Consider the following 18,366-nt stretch of genomic DNA (forward strand, 5'->3'; position numbering starts at 1 on the left):
ATATACTAATTTTTAAAGTATCAAATTGAATTTTTGTTCAATAAAAATCTTTCAAACGTGTACTGTAGCTTTTTTTCCCCAAAACTTTGTCTTCAAAATAAGGGTGCATCTTATATTAAGAAAAATACGGTATATTGAATATTATTGTGTAATAAACTTAAAATAAGACCCAAAATTCGAATGCTTTCGAATTGTTGACTATTCTTCTTCAGGAGAACAGAAGAAGAATAGTCAACTATTCGAAAGCACTTGAGTTTTGGGTGTTATTTTAAGTTTATTACACTTTATATGTGATCCTTTGTGCTAACTCTTTTATCAAGATTGAATATTATTGTTAATTTTTCATATTCAAACAAGAGATAAGTAAAAGAACTTATTATTTATTGAAAAGAAGCTATTTATTAGATGTAAATTGATCTCCACCAAGAATATTGTTGCCTAGCATGACCTGATGTCATTGTAACAAGTTTGGTTGTAGGTCTTAAATAAATCTTTGTCAGTTTTAGCCATGTTTTTTTATTTATAGCAGCAACTAGTTACAGTTGACAAAAGAAATGTGTTAACAATTAACAATGTCAATTAAATTTAAAACTTATTGTACATATAAAATGGATGTTTCTGATGAATACTAAAAACTTTGAAATTCTAACAGAAGGAAGTATTTTGAATGGTTGTTTTATTTAATTCAGTGTCTTTTAAAAGAGTTTTATAAATTTCATAATATAAAAAGGTATAGAAAAAGTAAACTAAAACTAGATGCTACTTATTACCCTTTTACTATATAAGTTTCTTGTAGTTTGGCAAAAAAAGTTAATGCAGTCATATGTTACAATTTAAAATTTAAATGATAAACTGTTTCATCAGTTGGGTACCCTCGCTGTTAGTAATATTTTGGCCATCAGCCCTGTTTTATCTTATGAGGTTCTACCACTTATGAGATTTAGGTTAGTTCTAAATACAAATTCTATACTAACAATTTAAAACAATCTTTATAATATAAGTATAATAATAAATAACAAATGGAAATAAAATTTGATATACTAACTAGTATAATGAATGTTATTAATAGAAGCAACAAATAAACAAAATAGTGTATTGATATTAAATTATTTGCAGCAAACCCCACCTTCCAAGAGACATTATGGAACCATCCCTCGACAACACGGAGCACAGGTCTTACAGCAGATCCATCAACAGCTACGACTACATCAAGTGGATGCATCAACTCCCTCGGAACCACAGCCATCATCTCCTGAGACAACAAAAACTTCTCCTGCTACTGTTACTTCTACTACTACCCCTAGCTCAGTGTCCCCAAGTATTGATCCCTCGTCTACACCACAGAGTTTTCAGCATCCTAGTCTGGATAACTTCCGATCTCCTCGCACCAAAAGCTCAGGGGTTTCGTTTGGTAAAGGGTTTTTTAAGTTAAAAAATGGGAAACGCAGCTCCAGTGCACCTGAATTAGGTGATGGTTCTTTAATTTTTGGTTTGAGCACCCTTTCCTATCAAAATGCATGTTTTCCTGGTGCTTTGTTGTCATGGTGACTATATGCAAATATAAGTTTTATGATTAAAACAGCATTTTTTAATCCCATGCAACCAATATAATATTAACTTGAACACACTTTTTAAAACCAAGTATGTTTCAAGTGTAATTGGGTGTAGAAAAAGCACAAGACAATTTCAAAAGTTTTATATGTACTAGTAATGTATTAAAATACTTCACACTGTCATGTAAGGTTTTCACATGTGATTGCATCTTTTTTTCACAAATAATTACATGTACTTAGTATTGCCACACTGTCAGATTTAATAGAGAGGTACTAATATTTCCTTATATTGTCACCAGTATGTGTGGAAGATTATATTGATTACATTGATATTCATATCTCCACTCTTACCTGTATCTTCTCTGGTATTTTTTTTTTCTGTTCCATTATATATCAAAAAATCTTTCATCAATTAAGTTTTCAAGATGCAGAAATATTTTAAAGTTTTTAATGGCTTGGTGAGATAGAGCAGCTTTTAGGATGATATCAGCAGTTCACTGCTACAGTAGAAGAAATGTGTTGATTAATAAGTTGCCTAACTGAAATAGTTCAGTGCTTGTACTGTTTTCATGTGTAGATTTCAGGTTGCCAGTCTATGATTTTGTGGAACATTAAGAAATATTGGAGATTTTTAAAAATTGTTTTCATAGTACTATGGTGTGTTGTGAAACAGTGTCAAATATTTTATATCATTCACATTAGAGATAATAATTTAGTGCTTTTAGGACCACACATAACAATTACACAGATGTTATAATTCACGAATATTAGAATATGATGGTAATATGTGAAAAAACCTTGTTTCACAAAGAGTAAAAACATATTAGATAGTTGACTTTATAGGAAAGAATGATTTTCTAATAATTCTTTTAATTGCATAACATTTTGTCAAAAGAATGTAATAATAATCATGCAGAGAGCAAGATATTAAACAAACTTAATCTGGTTAAAAATATATCTAGATCTGGCAGTAAAGTAAAACTTGTCTTTGGTCCCATGACAACAATGCATTTTCTGTTTATGCATGATGCATGCCACATCTCTCAAACTTTTTTTGCATGGTAAGAATGTTTAATATAGAAACGTTTTTTTATTGGGATTATTACTTAGTGCATAATCTAGAAATTAGTCTTCCTTGGTTATTTTTTTGCACCTATTGTTTTTAAAAAACTTTTCAAAATGAAAATGTTTCGATTCTGATGTTATGAAGAATATTGAGTTTTTGGGTGTGCCTTCAAATTTTTAAATAAATTTCATTAGTTTCTTACTTTTAGAGTTTAATAATACAAGATTCAATGTAGGAAAATGTTTACTAGATATTCCCCCTTTGGTGTTTCATAAGCAAGCATGAGGGCTTATAATGAAAAAATTGGGGTTTGATACCAGCAGTGAACAAAGCACAAGTAGCCCATTTATTAGAATTTAAATGCTTGCTCACACCAAGAACTAATTCATAAATCAAACAAGGCCCACGATAAGGAATATTAACAAAAAAGGGGGGGCTATGCATGATTTAAAATAGAAAATAGATTTAAAATAGCACAATTGTTATTTTCAACCTCTTTTTCTTTTTATTGTTTCATTGCACAAATGGTACTGTTATTGTTTTTCTAGCCCTTCCAGAGTATGCCGTACACCCCAATGGTAGAGAAACACCTCGGTCAACCTTATCAAGAAGTAGAGAATCTCCTCAGTCCATGTTATCCTTACCCCAAGGCAGCCCCAATACTTCCAGTAAATCTGAACCCAAGGAAAGAAAAGGCATTAAGAAAATTTTTGGAAAGTAAGGATTGTTAATAAAATGTTAATTATATACATATAGAAATAAAAAACAGAAAATAAAAAATCTAGTTTTAAAATTACTAATCCAAGAACATTTTATTTTCTTATGTATTATGTATTCAAAGTGAGACCAGGCATTTTTTTGGATGAGCATCTGCTTATGCTTCATAGTCAGTGGTATTAGATTAATAGAACTGATCCTTAAAATCATAACTTCTTGAAGTTATACATAAATTGTGTCATGTTAGATAATTTTATCTGGTGATAACTTCAGCATTCAAAGAGTGAGAGTTGCATTTAGCCGAAATAATTTTCAAAAGCCCTCTTAGCCTTTTGCTTCCTTTAGTAGGTTACTTTGAATGATTTGAGTTATATTATAAGTCTAAAATTTCTTAAAAAATAAATCCATTGTTCAAAAATAAGTTTGTTAGGTATGGAAGGGAGATTTTATTCATTTTCAGAAGAACAGAATGAAAACATTGATTTAATAATTCTTAAACAATGTAAATTATTTCCAGGTTATTCCAAGGTTCTTCATTCTGATAAGGTACATTACCTGCACTCATGAATACAGCTATTCTTGTTCAGTGCTGTCCTTTATATGAAAATTTTTTTTCGCACGCCACAAGCCTTGCCCTCCCACGTACCTTGCGATTATTGTGGTTCAACTGCATCTCGCATGCAAGTCATTATACGACAACCCTCCACCAATAGGAGTGCAACACACCTTCCTGATGCATGTGACTCCCTTTATTCAATTATACCAAACTATCACTTCTCATTAGGTCCATCAAGTTCTAGCCACTCTACATCTTGGAGCACATCCAGTTTCACTTTCCCCCACATTACTGTCTGTAGAGGATTCATCTACAGCTTCTCTTCAATGGGATTGAGATTATGATATCGTGTGATTCGATTTCAATCCAACCATTTTCTCTCCCTTTTGGTTATGCTCCTCCATCATCAATAAAAGGTGTTCTTTGGATGCTTTCGAAGGGTGTTTCTTTTTATCCCTTGCACCAGTCCCTCCACCTCTTCAATGTATCATATTAGAAGTTACAGTTTTCCTATACTGAAAATATATTTCCAATAGTTAGTTACCTCCTCTCACACTTCCCATCCTTCCTCCTCACTGGAAACTGGTACTTCCTTTTTTGCATAAACTCAAAGTGATAGTTCAGTAGAATTGAATAGAGGGAGTCACATGCATCAGGAAGGTGTGTTGCATTCCTATTGGTGCAGAGTTGTTGCATACAAGAAGCAGTTGAACCATGATAATTGTGGGGTACATGGGAGGGCAAGACTTGTGGCAAGCAAAATGTTTGTTGTATATAGAGGGCAGCACTGAACGAGAATAGCTATATATGTGAGAGGAGGTAAGTACCTATAAAAAATATATTTTCAGTATTGGAAAAAGGTCTAAGATGAATTATATTTATTTAAAAAGTTTAATGAATAAAATGTTAACAAGATTTTCCACAATGCATTGCCAAACAATTTTCCAATATAATAAACATAGTTCTTCTCAACATGGAAAAAAACTTTTCTAAACAAATCTGGTGATACTATTACTAAAATATCTTTTATGAACTTTAGAATTTCACTTGTTTTAAAATTGCAGCTCAGTATGTTTCTGTCTTCTTTCTGAATATTTCTTAAGCAACTAGAGTGGTTGTCCAGCATTACCTTAATCTGATAACTGTTTATTCAATGTGAACCATATTAGTACATGTGGTTTAGATTTGTCATCTTTATATGATTGCAGGTTTGGAAAGTAAAACTTGTTACTTATTTCATGGAGGATATAAAACTTTTTAACAGTCAAAATTACTGATGAAAGTACTGTAAAATTTGACTCAAATAGTTCTAAGTAAACATTATATTAGTAAAGTGTAGTTATAAACATTATAAGACAGTTATAAGTTTGTCAAGTTAAATAAAGATCTAACATATGAAACAAAACTGCAGTAAGACCTGAGAATACTTCCAGTCTGCTTGACATAGACATACTCAATAAAGGATTGTCATAACAATTGACTACTGTAGTTAGTGGAGCTGAAGATGAGTAGCAGTGAAGGATTTGTGAGAGGGTGACTATAAACTAACAAAATTTCACTTTTGTGCCTCTTTTCAAGTTGTGTACTCATACTGTTTTTCTGTCAGTGTGTTTTGGCTACACAATCTGTATTTTGTTATTGATGCTGTAAATCTATGTAGGCTTGTGTTTTGTGTTACATCTGGGTAACCTCTTATTCTAGTTGGAGCTGTTTGTGTTAGTTATTCATAAGGTATGAACGTAGGTTTGTTATTAACGTTAGAACTACATAGGCTTGTGTTTTATATTAGAGCTGTTTAGGCTCATTATTAATGCTGGAGCTGTGTATGCTCATTATTCACATTAAAATCATGTAAGTTTGTTGTTAATCTTAGAATTACCTAGGCTTGTGTGTTATGTTAGAACTGTGTAGGCTTATCATTGATGTTTGAACCATGTGAGTTTATTATTGCTGTTAGAACTATGCAGGTTTGTTAATGGTGTTGTAACTATGTAAGTTTGTTAGTGGTGTTTAAACTATGTACATTTGTTATTAATTTTAGAACAATGTGTTTTTTATTAATGCTGTAATTATGTAGGTTTGGTATTGATGATAAAACTAGTTTTAGCATCAATACCAAACCTACATAATTACAGCATTAATAATAAACATAAACTTATGTTTATTATTAATGCTGTAATTATGTAGGTTTGGTATTGATGCTAAAACTATTTATTTTTATTATTAATGTTGGAATTATATAGGTTTGGTATTGATGCTAAAACTATTTATGTTTATTATTAATGTTGGAATTATGTAGGTTTGGTATTGATGCTAAAACTATTTATGTTTATTATTAATGTTGGAACTATATAGGTTTGATAATTAATAACTTCTGATCAGAGCAAGATATCTGTTTAGAATGAAACTAAGAATCAACTTAGTACAACATGTCCGATGTTTCTCCAACTCTCCCTCACACATCTTTTGACCAAGGAAAAATCATTAAGCCATACCTACTATCTAATGTGTTGAAGTAGTTGCAGTAATTTTTGTATAGTACAACCAAAAACTAATGTTTATGGAAATATAAAATGATAAATAAGAAAATAAAGTAATACCTGAACTGTCCATTGAAATATAACAACGTTAAATGTAATACAAAGAAAACAACACGTTAAACATACTATTTGGTATGTCTAACATTGTCAGTCTTTTTTAAACTAATCTCTGATATTTAAAAATAGAGCTAGCTACAGTAAATAATTTATAGTATTAAATCTTCTTTAAAAGCCAAAAAAGGAAATGCAATAAACATGTAGAAAATTCAATAAAAATTATAATACTTAGAAAGGAATGTTACAACATTCATTAATGTAGCAAGGAAAGTAATTATCAAACACTATTTTAACTAAGCTAATAACATTTCATACTATGTATGGAAACATTATATAGTTAATATTAACTGTATATAATAAGAACTTAAACTAATGGGGGGTAAAACCAATGCTAGTTCACTATTACCCTAAACAATATCTGAAGGAATTAAAGTGTAGACATGAAACTTTGTAGAAAATCATGATACTATTTAAACTTCTTAACACATAAATCTGTATTAAAAATATTGTTGAATTTCCCATAGAATTGAATTGTGTTTAAGATAAGCAATGAGCAGCCTTGTTTGTGAAAAATGAGAGTTAGCTTACGAGCTCTTTCGAAAAAATGCTATTGTGTTTATTTGGTATTAATGTTGGAATATGTAGGTTTGTTATTGGTATTGGAACTTTGATGTTGAACCTTTGTATGTTTGGTATTAACCCTCTAAATATGGGTGGGTCAAAGTGTGCATGCCATTTTGTTTTACAGGGTTGTTTTTGAAAGTTAATTGAACAATTTTATTATTACTGCATGTCAATAAAATTGGCATAAAAATAGTTTATAATTCAAACTTTATTCTTGTATAACATTTAATATTTTAATTTTAAAAAGAAGTATTTAAATAAATTCTCAATCTTCTTTATTCTATATCACATAACAAGTTCTTTGCTCCAACTTGCCCAATTTAGATTTCTTTCCATGCCTATAACATTTTCAAATTTCCAATGAAGTACATGCTTATAGGTTAGATATCCCAGAGCTAAAATGTTAACTTATAGTGTCTATACTTTTTGGTTTATGGAGATATAAAAAATAAACTGAAGGCCAGATTCCATGACCCATGTAGAACATCCTGCCTTCAAAAATTGTCATAAATTATCTCTGACATTTGCTGTTGTATTATTTGTAGTGAGTAGAAGATTTCAATTTACTGATAACTGTGGGTTTTCAAGCCCTTGTAATAAGCAGAATTGAACATTTTGGCATTGTTTTCTTTGTTTGCTACTGTTGGAGCTCTGCTTAACCAGATATGGGAATTACTTAAGCCATTTCTAGGTTATTTAGATAAATTATAGTAGTTTTAGGACATCCTATTTTACATATGTGGCAATATTTTATAATATAAGTTACATATTTGAATTTAAGAAGACGAAAAATTCCAAGACCACATTATTGTTACTAAGAATTAGGGGCTAAGCTTTGATATTGACTTCTATTGTGTGAATACAAAAGCTTGAAAAAGAAAAAATTCAGATGCAAGTACTAAATTTGTTTTGTTTGTAAGTATATTTTTTTACTTATTCCTATAAGAGTAACTAAACTGTAAAAATTAAAAACTTGTAGGTTTAAGTAAGAAAACTTAAATGCAATTAAATAAACAAAATACTCATGATCAGTGATAGCACATGCCAAGTGTGAGCAAGGTTGTGTGAATTGATACAAGCAAACTAGTAAGTGGATCCATTGTTTAAATAATGCTGTCCAGTGCAATAAATAGCTATCACTGTAGTCTTAGAAGATCTAAGTTGAACTGTAAAGAAATAAAACTAACTGTTAGTTTTAATGGCTGTAAAAATAAATAGTGTGTGATTCTGTTACAGCATGCAGTCATTGTAGAGAAAAATGGGGGCAACTTATGCTTCATGTTTTTCAGTTACGTGATGGTTACAAGGTCAGCAAAATGGACTGAGTCCAAATATTTTATTAGAAAATAACATTAAATATAAAGTTGTACTGAAAAAAAAAACCTTGTGATATCCATTTAGGAGGTTCTAGAGGATATGTAAATAAAATTTAAAAACTGCAAGATGAAAAACATTGTTAAATCAAAATCTGAGTCAGACTCTGACTCCATAAGTTCATTTACAAATCTATAGTAAAAATACTTAATTAAAATATCTAGTTTGTTATGTACAAAAGACTTGTAATGTTTATTAAACAGTTGCCAAATTTTGTGAAGATACACTTACAACATTAAAAGTTATAGTTGTATAGTTTCATAGTGGTTACAAATGAATAAAAACCCTATAACCTGTATGTTTTTGAAAAGTGGACCTTTCTTCTTCAGGAGCATACTGGGAATGGTTTGCCAGTTTGCCTGAAGATGAAAGGTCCACCTTTCGAAAGCACTTGAGGTATAGGGTTTTATTCATTTTTTTCAAAACTTCTTGAACCTACGTGTTTTTCTAACATCATGAATAGTGGTTACAAAGTTGGTGAAAGTGACCAAACCTGTATAAAGAGAGTTAATACTGGAACTGTGTAGGTTTGTTATTGATGTTGATATGTAGATTTATTATTGGTTTTCCTAAATCTGTGTATTTGTTATTAATGTTGGAACTATGTAAGTTTCTTATTGACATTAAGTTAGAACTATGTAAGTTTCTTATTACACTGAAGTTCGAATTGTATAGGTTTGTTATTGATGCTGTGATTGTATAGGTTTGTTATTGATGCTAGGATTGTGTAGGTTTGTTATTGATGCTAGGATTGTGTAGGTTTGTTATAAAAATTAGGTGAACTGTTTACTCATGTACTGGTACAGAAAATATGTAAAATTCAGCTTTTCTTTTACAATAATTTCCTTTAAAACTTATTTTATAATGAGAGTCAAAAATAAACATTCTATTCAAGTTTATAACACTAAATATATATATATAGGAAAATCATTATTATTATGTTAATACATTGCTTCTTCTATTTCTCTTTTTGATAGCTTTATGAAAGCCTAAAATGGAAAAATATCAATTATATACCTAAAGTTGTGATAATTGGCGATCAGCCATCGTCATGATTAGTTGCCTATAAGATAAGATTACCAAATCTAATTACTAATTAGTTACTATTTTGTTATTATTATTCTTGCTAGATACTAATTGCTAATTAGTTTATCTCTTACTTTTCATGTCATTATTTTACTGTCATCTTCAACAAAGTCTTGGGAAGGACTGTATGTAAAGGTAGGAGCCGGGATATAATTCTGTGTCTTCTTGTTAGAAAGGAGTATCTATCCACTCGCTGGGCTCTCTCTCTATCTCTCCCATTTAATGAACTAGCTATTTCTATAATTTCAAAATTAGTATCCATTTTTAGCTGATTTCTATGCTAGGTTGACTGTGTTATCAGTTAGTTGAATGTAGAAGGCTTCTTTTATCTATCTTTTTCTCATTTGGTTGATATTCCATTTTATTTGACTTTGTGGTTTTCTTCCTTAACATGATGGGCTATTGCAGGTAGATCAGTCTTGCACAATGTGGTTTATCTATCATGTTTTTGTTAAGATTTGTGGAGATTTTTATCAAAATAGTTTGAGAGCAGTAGTAGGATCTTGTCTTAACTGAACAGAAGAAACAAAAAATGTAAACATACCTAACAGTCTTTAAAATTAAAATAGTTTTTCATCCTGTAATTTTTTTATAATTGCAAGATACCCCAAGTTTGTTATGCATTTCAATAACTAACAAATTTGTAAAACATCAAATTTTATTGTCATTCATATTGCTAGATATCCTTTTTGGGTGATTCATGAATTCTGTTCTTCGTTCGGTTTTTAAATGCTTTGTTGTGTATTAACTGTGATTATACTGTGTGTAGAATACTCATTTTATATTGTTTGCTTATTCTCTAAATGTTTTTATAGAGACCATTGACACTGGAATATATGGTTGTGTGTTTGTAATTTTCTTCTTGTTTATCAAGTGATTAAGATATCCGTTGTTAAGGAAGGTTGCAGTGATGTGTTTTGCTTCATTCTTCTTAGCATTTTATATATTACAAATCTTGTTCATCCTGGAGATTAAGCAGCCTTTGTGACCATTCTAACACTGTTGGGGCAGTTTGATCTATAGTTGTAACACTGTTGGGGCAGTTTGATCTATAGTTGTAACACTGTTGGGGTGGTTTGATCTATAGTTGTAACTCTGTTGGGGCAGTTTGATCTATAGTTTTAACTCTGTTGGGGTGGTTTGATCTATAGTTGTAACACTGTTGAGGTGGTTTGGTCTATAGTTGTAACACTGTTGGGGCAGTTTGATCTATAGTTGTAACACTGTTGAGGTGGTTTGATCTACAGTTGTAACACTGTTGGGGTGGTTTGATCTATAGTTGTAACACTGTTGGTGCAGTTTGATCTATAGTTGTAACACTGTTGAGGTGGTTTGGTCTATAGTTGTAACACTGTTGGGGCAGTTTGATCTATAGTTGTAACACTGTTGGGGTGGTTTGATCTGTAGTTGTGGGTTTCTGGTGGTATACAAGTTATACACCTTGGTAACCATGTGAGTTTGTCTTCAGTTTTTATTGTGAATTGTATCACTGGATATTATGTTCAGGTGGTTCATGAATTCTTGAATCATATCTATAGTATGTGTGGCCATATAACAAATCAGATCACCTAATATCACAATGTAGAGTCAAAACACTAGTTACAAGATTGCTTGTGAATGTGGACACCGGCACACTGGAAAATAAGATCAACAACTGTTAGAATTCAGGAACATAACTAACACATAGTAACCTATCTGCAATAGTCCATAATGCTAGAGAAGAATACCATACAATAAAATGGAATAAAATAAAAATAATTTGATATTAACCACACATAAAAAAGGAAAGATACAAGAAGCTTTCCACATCCACCTAACTGATAACACAGTTGGATAACCAAGCACAGAAGTCAACCAAACATGGATACCCATATTTGAAACCATTCAAACAGCTGATTCAAGTTCCAATGGAGATGAAAGCCTGGATGAATGGATAACAAATCTCCCTCTCTTACAAGAAGACTGGGATCAAGCCCTAGCTCCTACTGCCACTTACAGTACTTCTGAGGATTAACAGTCAAAATATAAGATATAAGTTAACTAATAATTAGACTTAGGTGATCTTCTAAGTTACTAACTGTGACAGCAACTGAAAAATGTTAGTTTGAATTTACAGATGCTGTGTGGAAATTGTCTCCATGTTATCAAAGTAATTATTTCAGCTTTGTTCATCTGCTCTTTTAATATCTAGATTGAAACGTTCTGGTTCCCAGAGTATGGATTTGGTTGGTGGAGATTTCTCTCGAAATAGACTGAGAGCAACCGCAGGACCTCGTCTTGGCTGGTCAGAAGGAACGGGGCCAGAGAAAATGTAAATATATCTGTAGTTTTTAAAACAGTGTCCAATTCTATAAATGAATTGTTTTTAAAAGTTGGAGATGATTTTACAGTATAGTAAGTTAGTTAAACATTTCAACATGTAATAAAAGTGTAAAGCATTGTATATCTTCATTATTTCTGTTATTTTTTAAAGATTAGTAAAATAAAATTTCCATCCATTAACTTATTATCAGTGTGCAGCGTTACAGAAATGTGATTGTTTTGTTTTTTAGACCAAAAAAACTAATACTCAGAGCAAAAACTCGTATCAAATAAGTGAAATCTACTTTACCAATAAAAATGTAGTTATTAAAGATTCAAAAATGATTTGGAAAGCACAAAGATTCTCTCAGACTTGTCACTCTTTTTTCAGATTTTTGTGAGTAGGCACGTATTTTTAGTGAAAAATCTCAAAACTTTTTAAATCTAATAAAACCATAACTTTTGTAATAAAAACAAGTTTTTTAATTAATATTTTTCAACAAAAATTATTGTAAACCTTGCATAAAATAGTGGGAAAAATAATAACTCATTAGTACTGTGGTGGTTTGGCAATTTCCATTGAACCAATTTTGAGTACTATGTAGTGTTCTTCAGGTTTCAAATATTAATAATAGAAATTCCTAGGACTGATGTAATGAAATACTTATCTTGTTTGAATGTAGATTTCATCAATTAATTACACTTCTCATTCATGTTTAGGTTTGTTTTATATTTACTTATCTTTCTGTCTTGTTTCTATGTACTTTCATAAAGTTCAAATGCGTTTTGTTTCTTTAACAGTGGCTGTGCTTTTTTGAAATTACTTTTAAAGTTAAACCAACATGTAAAACTAAATCTGTTTTCGTTCATATTAGTATAGCAGGTTGATTTTTTTCTGACATTATGTCTTTTTTTGCTTATTTTAGTGCCCCAGATATACCTTTTGCTCAGTGGGACACGGATATGGTTGCTAATTGGCTACATAGAATTGGACTTAATATGTATGTTAATGAGTGTAAACGTTGGGTTAAAAATGGGGACCATCTCTTAAAGGCATCACAACATGACCTTGAAAAGGTAAAACTGGGATGTTTCATTTTAGCAAAAATGAGTTTTAATTTAGAGCTTCATATGCATGAGTTGAAATCAATCCAAATTTAAACCTTTAATAAAAATATTGTTCTTAGTAAAAAGATAAGATTTACGATATTAAATTTGATACAGTCCAAAAGCTTATTGTATTGAAACTAATTTAAATAAAAACCTTTAAAGACATTGGTCTTAGTAAATAGATATAAAAGATAAAAAACAGATATGAAACAGTCGAAAAGCTTATTGTATTAATATTAATCTAAATAAAAACCTATAAAATAATCGGTCTTAGTAAACACGTATAAAATGTTAAGCTTGTTACAGTCAAATACCCTATTGTATTGATATTAATCTAAATATTTGACTGTATCTAGCTTAATATTTTATATCTTTTTGTTAGTAAGACCAATATTTTTATACATTTTTATTTAGATTAATATCAATACAATAGGGTATTTGACTGTATCTAGCTTAATATTTTATATCTTTTTGTTAGTAAGACCAATATTTTTATACATTTTTACCCTATTGTATTGATATTAATCTAAATAAAAACGTATAAAAATATTGGTCTTACTAAAAAAAAGATATAAAATATTAAGCTAGATACAGTCAAATAGCTTATAGTATTGAAAGTAATCTAAATAAAAGCCATTAAAGTATTGGTTTTAAAATACTAACTAAATACTAAAATATTAACTTTATGTGCATGCTCCCAACCTTGTACAGACTTCCATTCAACATGGTATTATGCATATGATGTCAGAGTTTTCTACTTTTCATGCTACCCTACATAGATGATTTCACAACAAGTCATGTTAGAGAAGAGAAAATAGCAGTCACAGCATACAGGAATTCTGAAAAAAACTCTTCAGATATGCATTTTCGATATTATAGAGGTTACACATATGCAATTTGCAAACTGCACAATGGATAAAAGTATTCGTATTCTTCACATGAACAACACCTTGCACTCTGACTGGTCAGTGTGTCATTGAGACCGACTTTGTCATTTCACAGACATATCTTTAGTACAAAAACTTTATTAACACGTGATTTTTTATGTACGGCAGACTTTTATTATTTACTAAAAGCTTGACACAGTTCATGAAGATGTGCTTCATCAATTGATTATAGTTAACATTACTTCTCCGCTATTGGAGTGGTACTGTGGACTGACTCCATGCACATTCAATTAAGTTTGATACAATCAAATAGCTTATTGTATCAACATTAATCTAAATAAAAACCTTTAAAGACATTGGTCTTAGTAACAAGATATAAAACATTAAGAATGATAGAATGAAAGAGCTTGTGGTATTGAAATTAATCCAAATATAAACCTTTAAAACATTGATCTTAATTGATCTTAAACATGGCATAATTAAAAAGAAAATATTACTTTACACTGAACAAAATAATAAAAAAGGAGTGTAAGGACAGTCTGTTTTGTTATACAGGAACTTGGTATTAAAAACCCCTTTCATCGTAAGAAACTCCAGTTAGCTTTTCAATCCTTGGGCTCAAAGAGTGGTGATCTTACAGAAGCTGCAGGGAAACTTGACTACCAGTGGGTAACTCGTTGGTTAGATGATATTGGTCTTCCTCAGTACAAAGATACATTCTTGGAAGCCAGAATTGATGGTCGTATGCTTCATCATCTTACAGTAGTATGTTTTTAATCATAATGCTATTATACGTTTTTTGTCTAATATTTTATTGTCCATTTCTTTTGAAGTCTAAACAAAATTGAGAATTTATATGCATTTCATTCATTAAAATTGGCTTTTTATTCAGAAAAGCTTGTGTTCTTTCATTGTATTGAAGTTTTGATGAAAATTAAATATTATGTTTGGACTATTTGTGTTAAAATGTTTCAAAAAAGCATGTGGTTGTATAAACTTTATGCATATCAACCAGGAATGTTTTCGAATGATGAACAATGAGAAAAAATGTTATAGTTGATCACATGAGTAGGACTTTTTACATATATATTAAAATCATACCTGTTTTTCCATTTCATAGGAGGACTTGTTTAACTTGAAGGTATTTAACCAACTACACCACATCAGTGTAAAACGGGGTATTCAAGTGTTGCGAGAGAATTCCTTTGAACCTTTCTGTCTGAAACGTCGCTCTCTTCCTGATGAGGTTAATAAAGTGATATGATGTTGATAATTATTTAAACTTTAAAAGTATCTAAATTGAGGAGTCTGTCAGTGAGACTATGCATTGTCAGAATATTGGAGACAAGTATTTTAATGTTAAGTTTGCTCATGGTTAACAATTTATACCAAATATTGTTTAGCAGTAGAAAGGTGTTAAAATAGGGAACATATATTTCCTTAGATGTTCAGGTTAACCATGATAACTTGTGTAGATGTGTAGTTATATGTGGTGCAATATTGTCATAGTTTTGTACTTGCTTTTTTTTTAAAGATTTTTATCATAATATGTTAGAGAAGAACAAAAGTAACAAATATGTTATTTATTGATTACAGTATGAGTTGACACTTCTGATTTTTACCTGTTAAAATGTTTTATTTCTGCTATGACAGCGTAACAAATTAAAAATATATGGAGTAGAAAAGCCTATAAATTAGTTTCACTGTAATTGCAAGATTGACATATAGGATTTTCTACATACCACTGTATATGATTTCATGCTGTTCTTCATTATTTCTATTAAAGAACCTCTCTTATTCGTAGAGTAAGGCTTATGATTCACGTGAAGTGGCTCTCTGGACTAATCATAGAGTGATGGAGTGGTTGCGGACAGTGGATTTGTCAGAATATGCCCCTAACCTTAGAGGAAGTGGTGTACATGGTTCTTTAATGGTAAGGCCTTTAAAAAACTATCAGAGCTAAAAAATCATGTTAAGAATGATTGAAAGATATTTATTTTACTGTAGCAATGAAGTCAGTACATTGTTTATGGCAGTATAGCAAACTTCAATTGTTCAGGTTACACATTTCAAACAAGTAACACGGGTCAAGAGTGAAAGGCCATGTCATCTCATTTGTTGACTCGCATTCAAAATTTTATTGAACTACTATTTCATGAACTTATGTCAATAAGTTTGGTATCAAACTTTAGATTATAATTCAAATTTTAGAACTATACATTACTCAATTTCTTAATTTAAAAGTAAATATAAAAAAGCAACAGATAAACATTGATTTTTGTGTGTCACGTGGTATGTTGAATGCAGCACTGGTTCAAATTAGATGTTTGTGAAGTCAAAGTACTAAGTCTATAGTTTCATACGAATTAGAAACTCAAATTACTGATATTGACAAGCTAGAATATAAAATAAGAACATCTTATCTTTTCTATTTTCTAAGATATTGCTCATATAATAAATCAAACACAGTGGCACCCTGCCCACATCTTTTCATTTTTGGAAACGCTCCCTTGTATACACTTACTTCTATATACGACACGAATATCCAATCAAAAGCTCAGAATGTCCCCCTAGTAGCTTTCTCAGCCACTTTCAAATATAAAGCTGTTATATCTTTCTTTCAATACAAACGTCATAGAGGTAGTTGAGTCTTTAGTCTGCTCGAAATTTCATATTTTTTTAGACCCAATTACAGCCCAGTTACTAAAATTTATAAATTATAATTGAGTTCTATGGTATCGATATAGTAATTTATGATTTTTTTGGTTATTTCAAATATATATATATAAAACCTAAAAAAATTATTTTGTTTCATATCCTCCACATGCAAAATTCTTAAAGGCTTTGCAACCTATGTCAAGCAGCGACTGAGTACAAAGGTCATAACTAGAAGAGATAATTGTTTGTTTTACTTCTTTGTCTACATACATATATAATGTATAATAATTGAAATGTGACTGTGTTTTACAAAATACTAGTCGACTAAAACACAGCCAAGACAGGTTACTTTGTAAAGCACACTTCTTCATGATAAAATGTTAAATCACTTCTCTTGTAAAATATTTTTAATCTCCAAATATAACTTTATATAAATAGTGGTATTTTCAGCTAAAAAAGAAGAATGAAACATTGCATTTTATTTGACAGTCTTGTTTTTTTGTATGTGTTCAACTTACTGAACTAAAAGAGTGTGGATAAAGCTGTAAGTTAGTTTTTGCTTATTCTGTATTTAAATATGCCTAACTAATAAAGTATTGAGTAATTATACATTGATGTTGAATAGTTGTGAACTTGTTTATAATGACAGGTCAACATTATAGTTGTCACAGTCAACAAACATGCTAACAGTAAGAAGTCCTGTTTATTAAGCAGTAAATGTTGTATTATGTTTTTTCTACATAAAGTACGGTGGACTACTATATACTTGTACTTTATGCACAAAATACTTCTCATTCTTCAGGTCTATGAACCTCGTTTCACAGCAGAACTACTGGCAACCCTCCTGAATATACCCCCAAACAAGACGTTGCTAAGGAGACACTTGATCACACACTTTCGACAAGTAGTTGGTTTAGAGTTGATGCAGAAAAAGCGAGAAGCTGAGGGACAGGCAGGCTATGTACCATTAACCCCCAGTGCTAAAGTCAAGGTCAGTAGACAAGTTTCATCATGGAACATTTCTTTGAATACTAAAGATTCATGGGTAAACGTGATTTTTTCTTTATCTTCAGTGCAAGAATTAAATTCATTGTATTAGTAGACCAAATTTCATGTAAATTCTCTTTAAAACATGTAATTATTTATCCTGATTTTAAAGTCTCCATGTATATTTGTAAAACCTACCATATACAAACCTTCCAGAAAAACGTGGATAAAAATAATGCTGTTTTTAACAATATGAAGGATATGTCAGCAGAAACTATAATTTTTGTTTACCACTAATATTACTGTGTAAGAAAAGAGTTTGCTTGATTCAGGCACACTTCTCGTTATTTGTGGTTTGTATTATCACTTAGTGATGTTGTGCTATATATTACATTTGTATTAATTCACTATATTTGAGATATGATTTACACTAATGACATTTGTGAACCTTTTGATTTTTTTTCATGCACTTACATGAAGTTTAAAATATTAGTATCTTGGTAGTTTCATGATTAATCTCAAACATTTTAGTTGTTTGTTTTGCACTCAAGAGTAAATACTTGAGGAATATGTTGGAAAACAACATTTTACTACTAGTTATGATTGGATAGTAGTTACCTGGCAGTAACGTTTAATTTGTGAGAATTCATATCCAATAGATATTTTTATTATAAAAAAATGTCGTATTTTACAGTTGTTTTGAATTTATAGTTATATATGTAAAAAAAATTGTATGCAAGGTCTAATGACACTTTATCCCTTGTTTTTTTATGTATATATAAAGGTCAGGTGTAAGTAATTTTGCAGTATGTAACTTTTTCTGCAGCCATAATACAGTTAACATAATATT

The 18,366-nt window shown here is 30.3% G+C and overlaps 1 protein-coding gene across 7 annotated transcripts in view; it reads left to right on the forward strand.

The window, feature by feature from the left end:
* The window catches only part of LOC106468641 (liprin-beta-1-like), an 88,622-nt gene that overhangs the window by 63,930 nt on the left and 6,326 nt on the right, over nt 1–18,366 (forward strand). For 6 of the 7 annotated variants that reach the window (XM_013929071.2, XM_022396992.1, XM_022396991.1 and 3 more), the window contains 8 exons: nt 1,117–1,468; nt 3,168–3,336; nt 11,765–11,884; nt 12,801–12,951; nt 14,427–14,636; nt 14,992–15,117; nt 15,676–15,804; nt 17,332–17,520. In XM_013929071.2, coding sequence (XP_013784525.1) covers nt 1,117–1,468; nt 3,168–3,336; nt 11,765–11,884; nt 12,801–12,951; nt 14,427–14,636; nt 14,992–15,117; nt 15,676–15,804; nt 17,332–17,520 — 1,446 coding nt within the window. The remainder of the gene's footprint in view (nt 1–1,116; nt 1,469–3,167; nt 3,337–11,764; nt 11,885–12,800; nt 12,952–14,426; nt 14,637–14,991; nt 15,118–15,675; nt 15,805–17,331; nt 17,521–18,366) is intronic. The other variant, XM_022396990.1, reaches the window with a different exon arrangement.

The sequence above is a fragment of the Limulus polyphemus genome, unplaced genomic scaffold (assembly GCF_000517525.1).
Source record: "Limulus polyphemus unplaced genomic scaffold, Limulus_polyphemus-2.1.2 Scaffold3094, whole genome shotgun sequence".
NCBI classification, from domain to species: domain Eukaryota; kingdom Metazoa; phylum Arthropoda; class Merostomata; order Xiphosura; family Limulidae; genus Limulus; species Limulus polyphemus.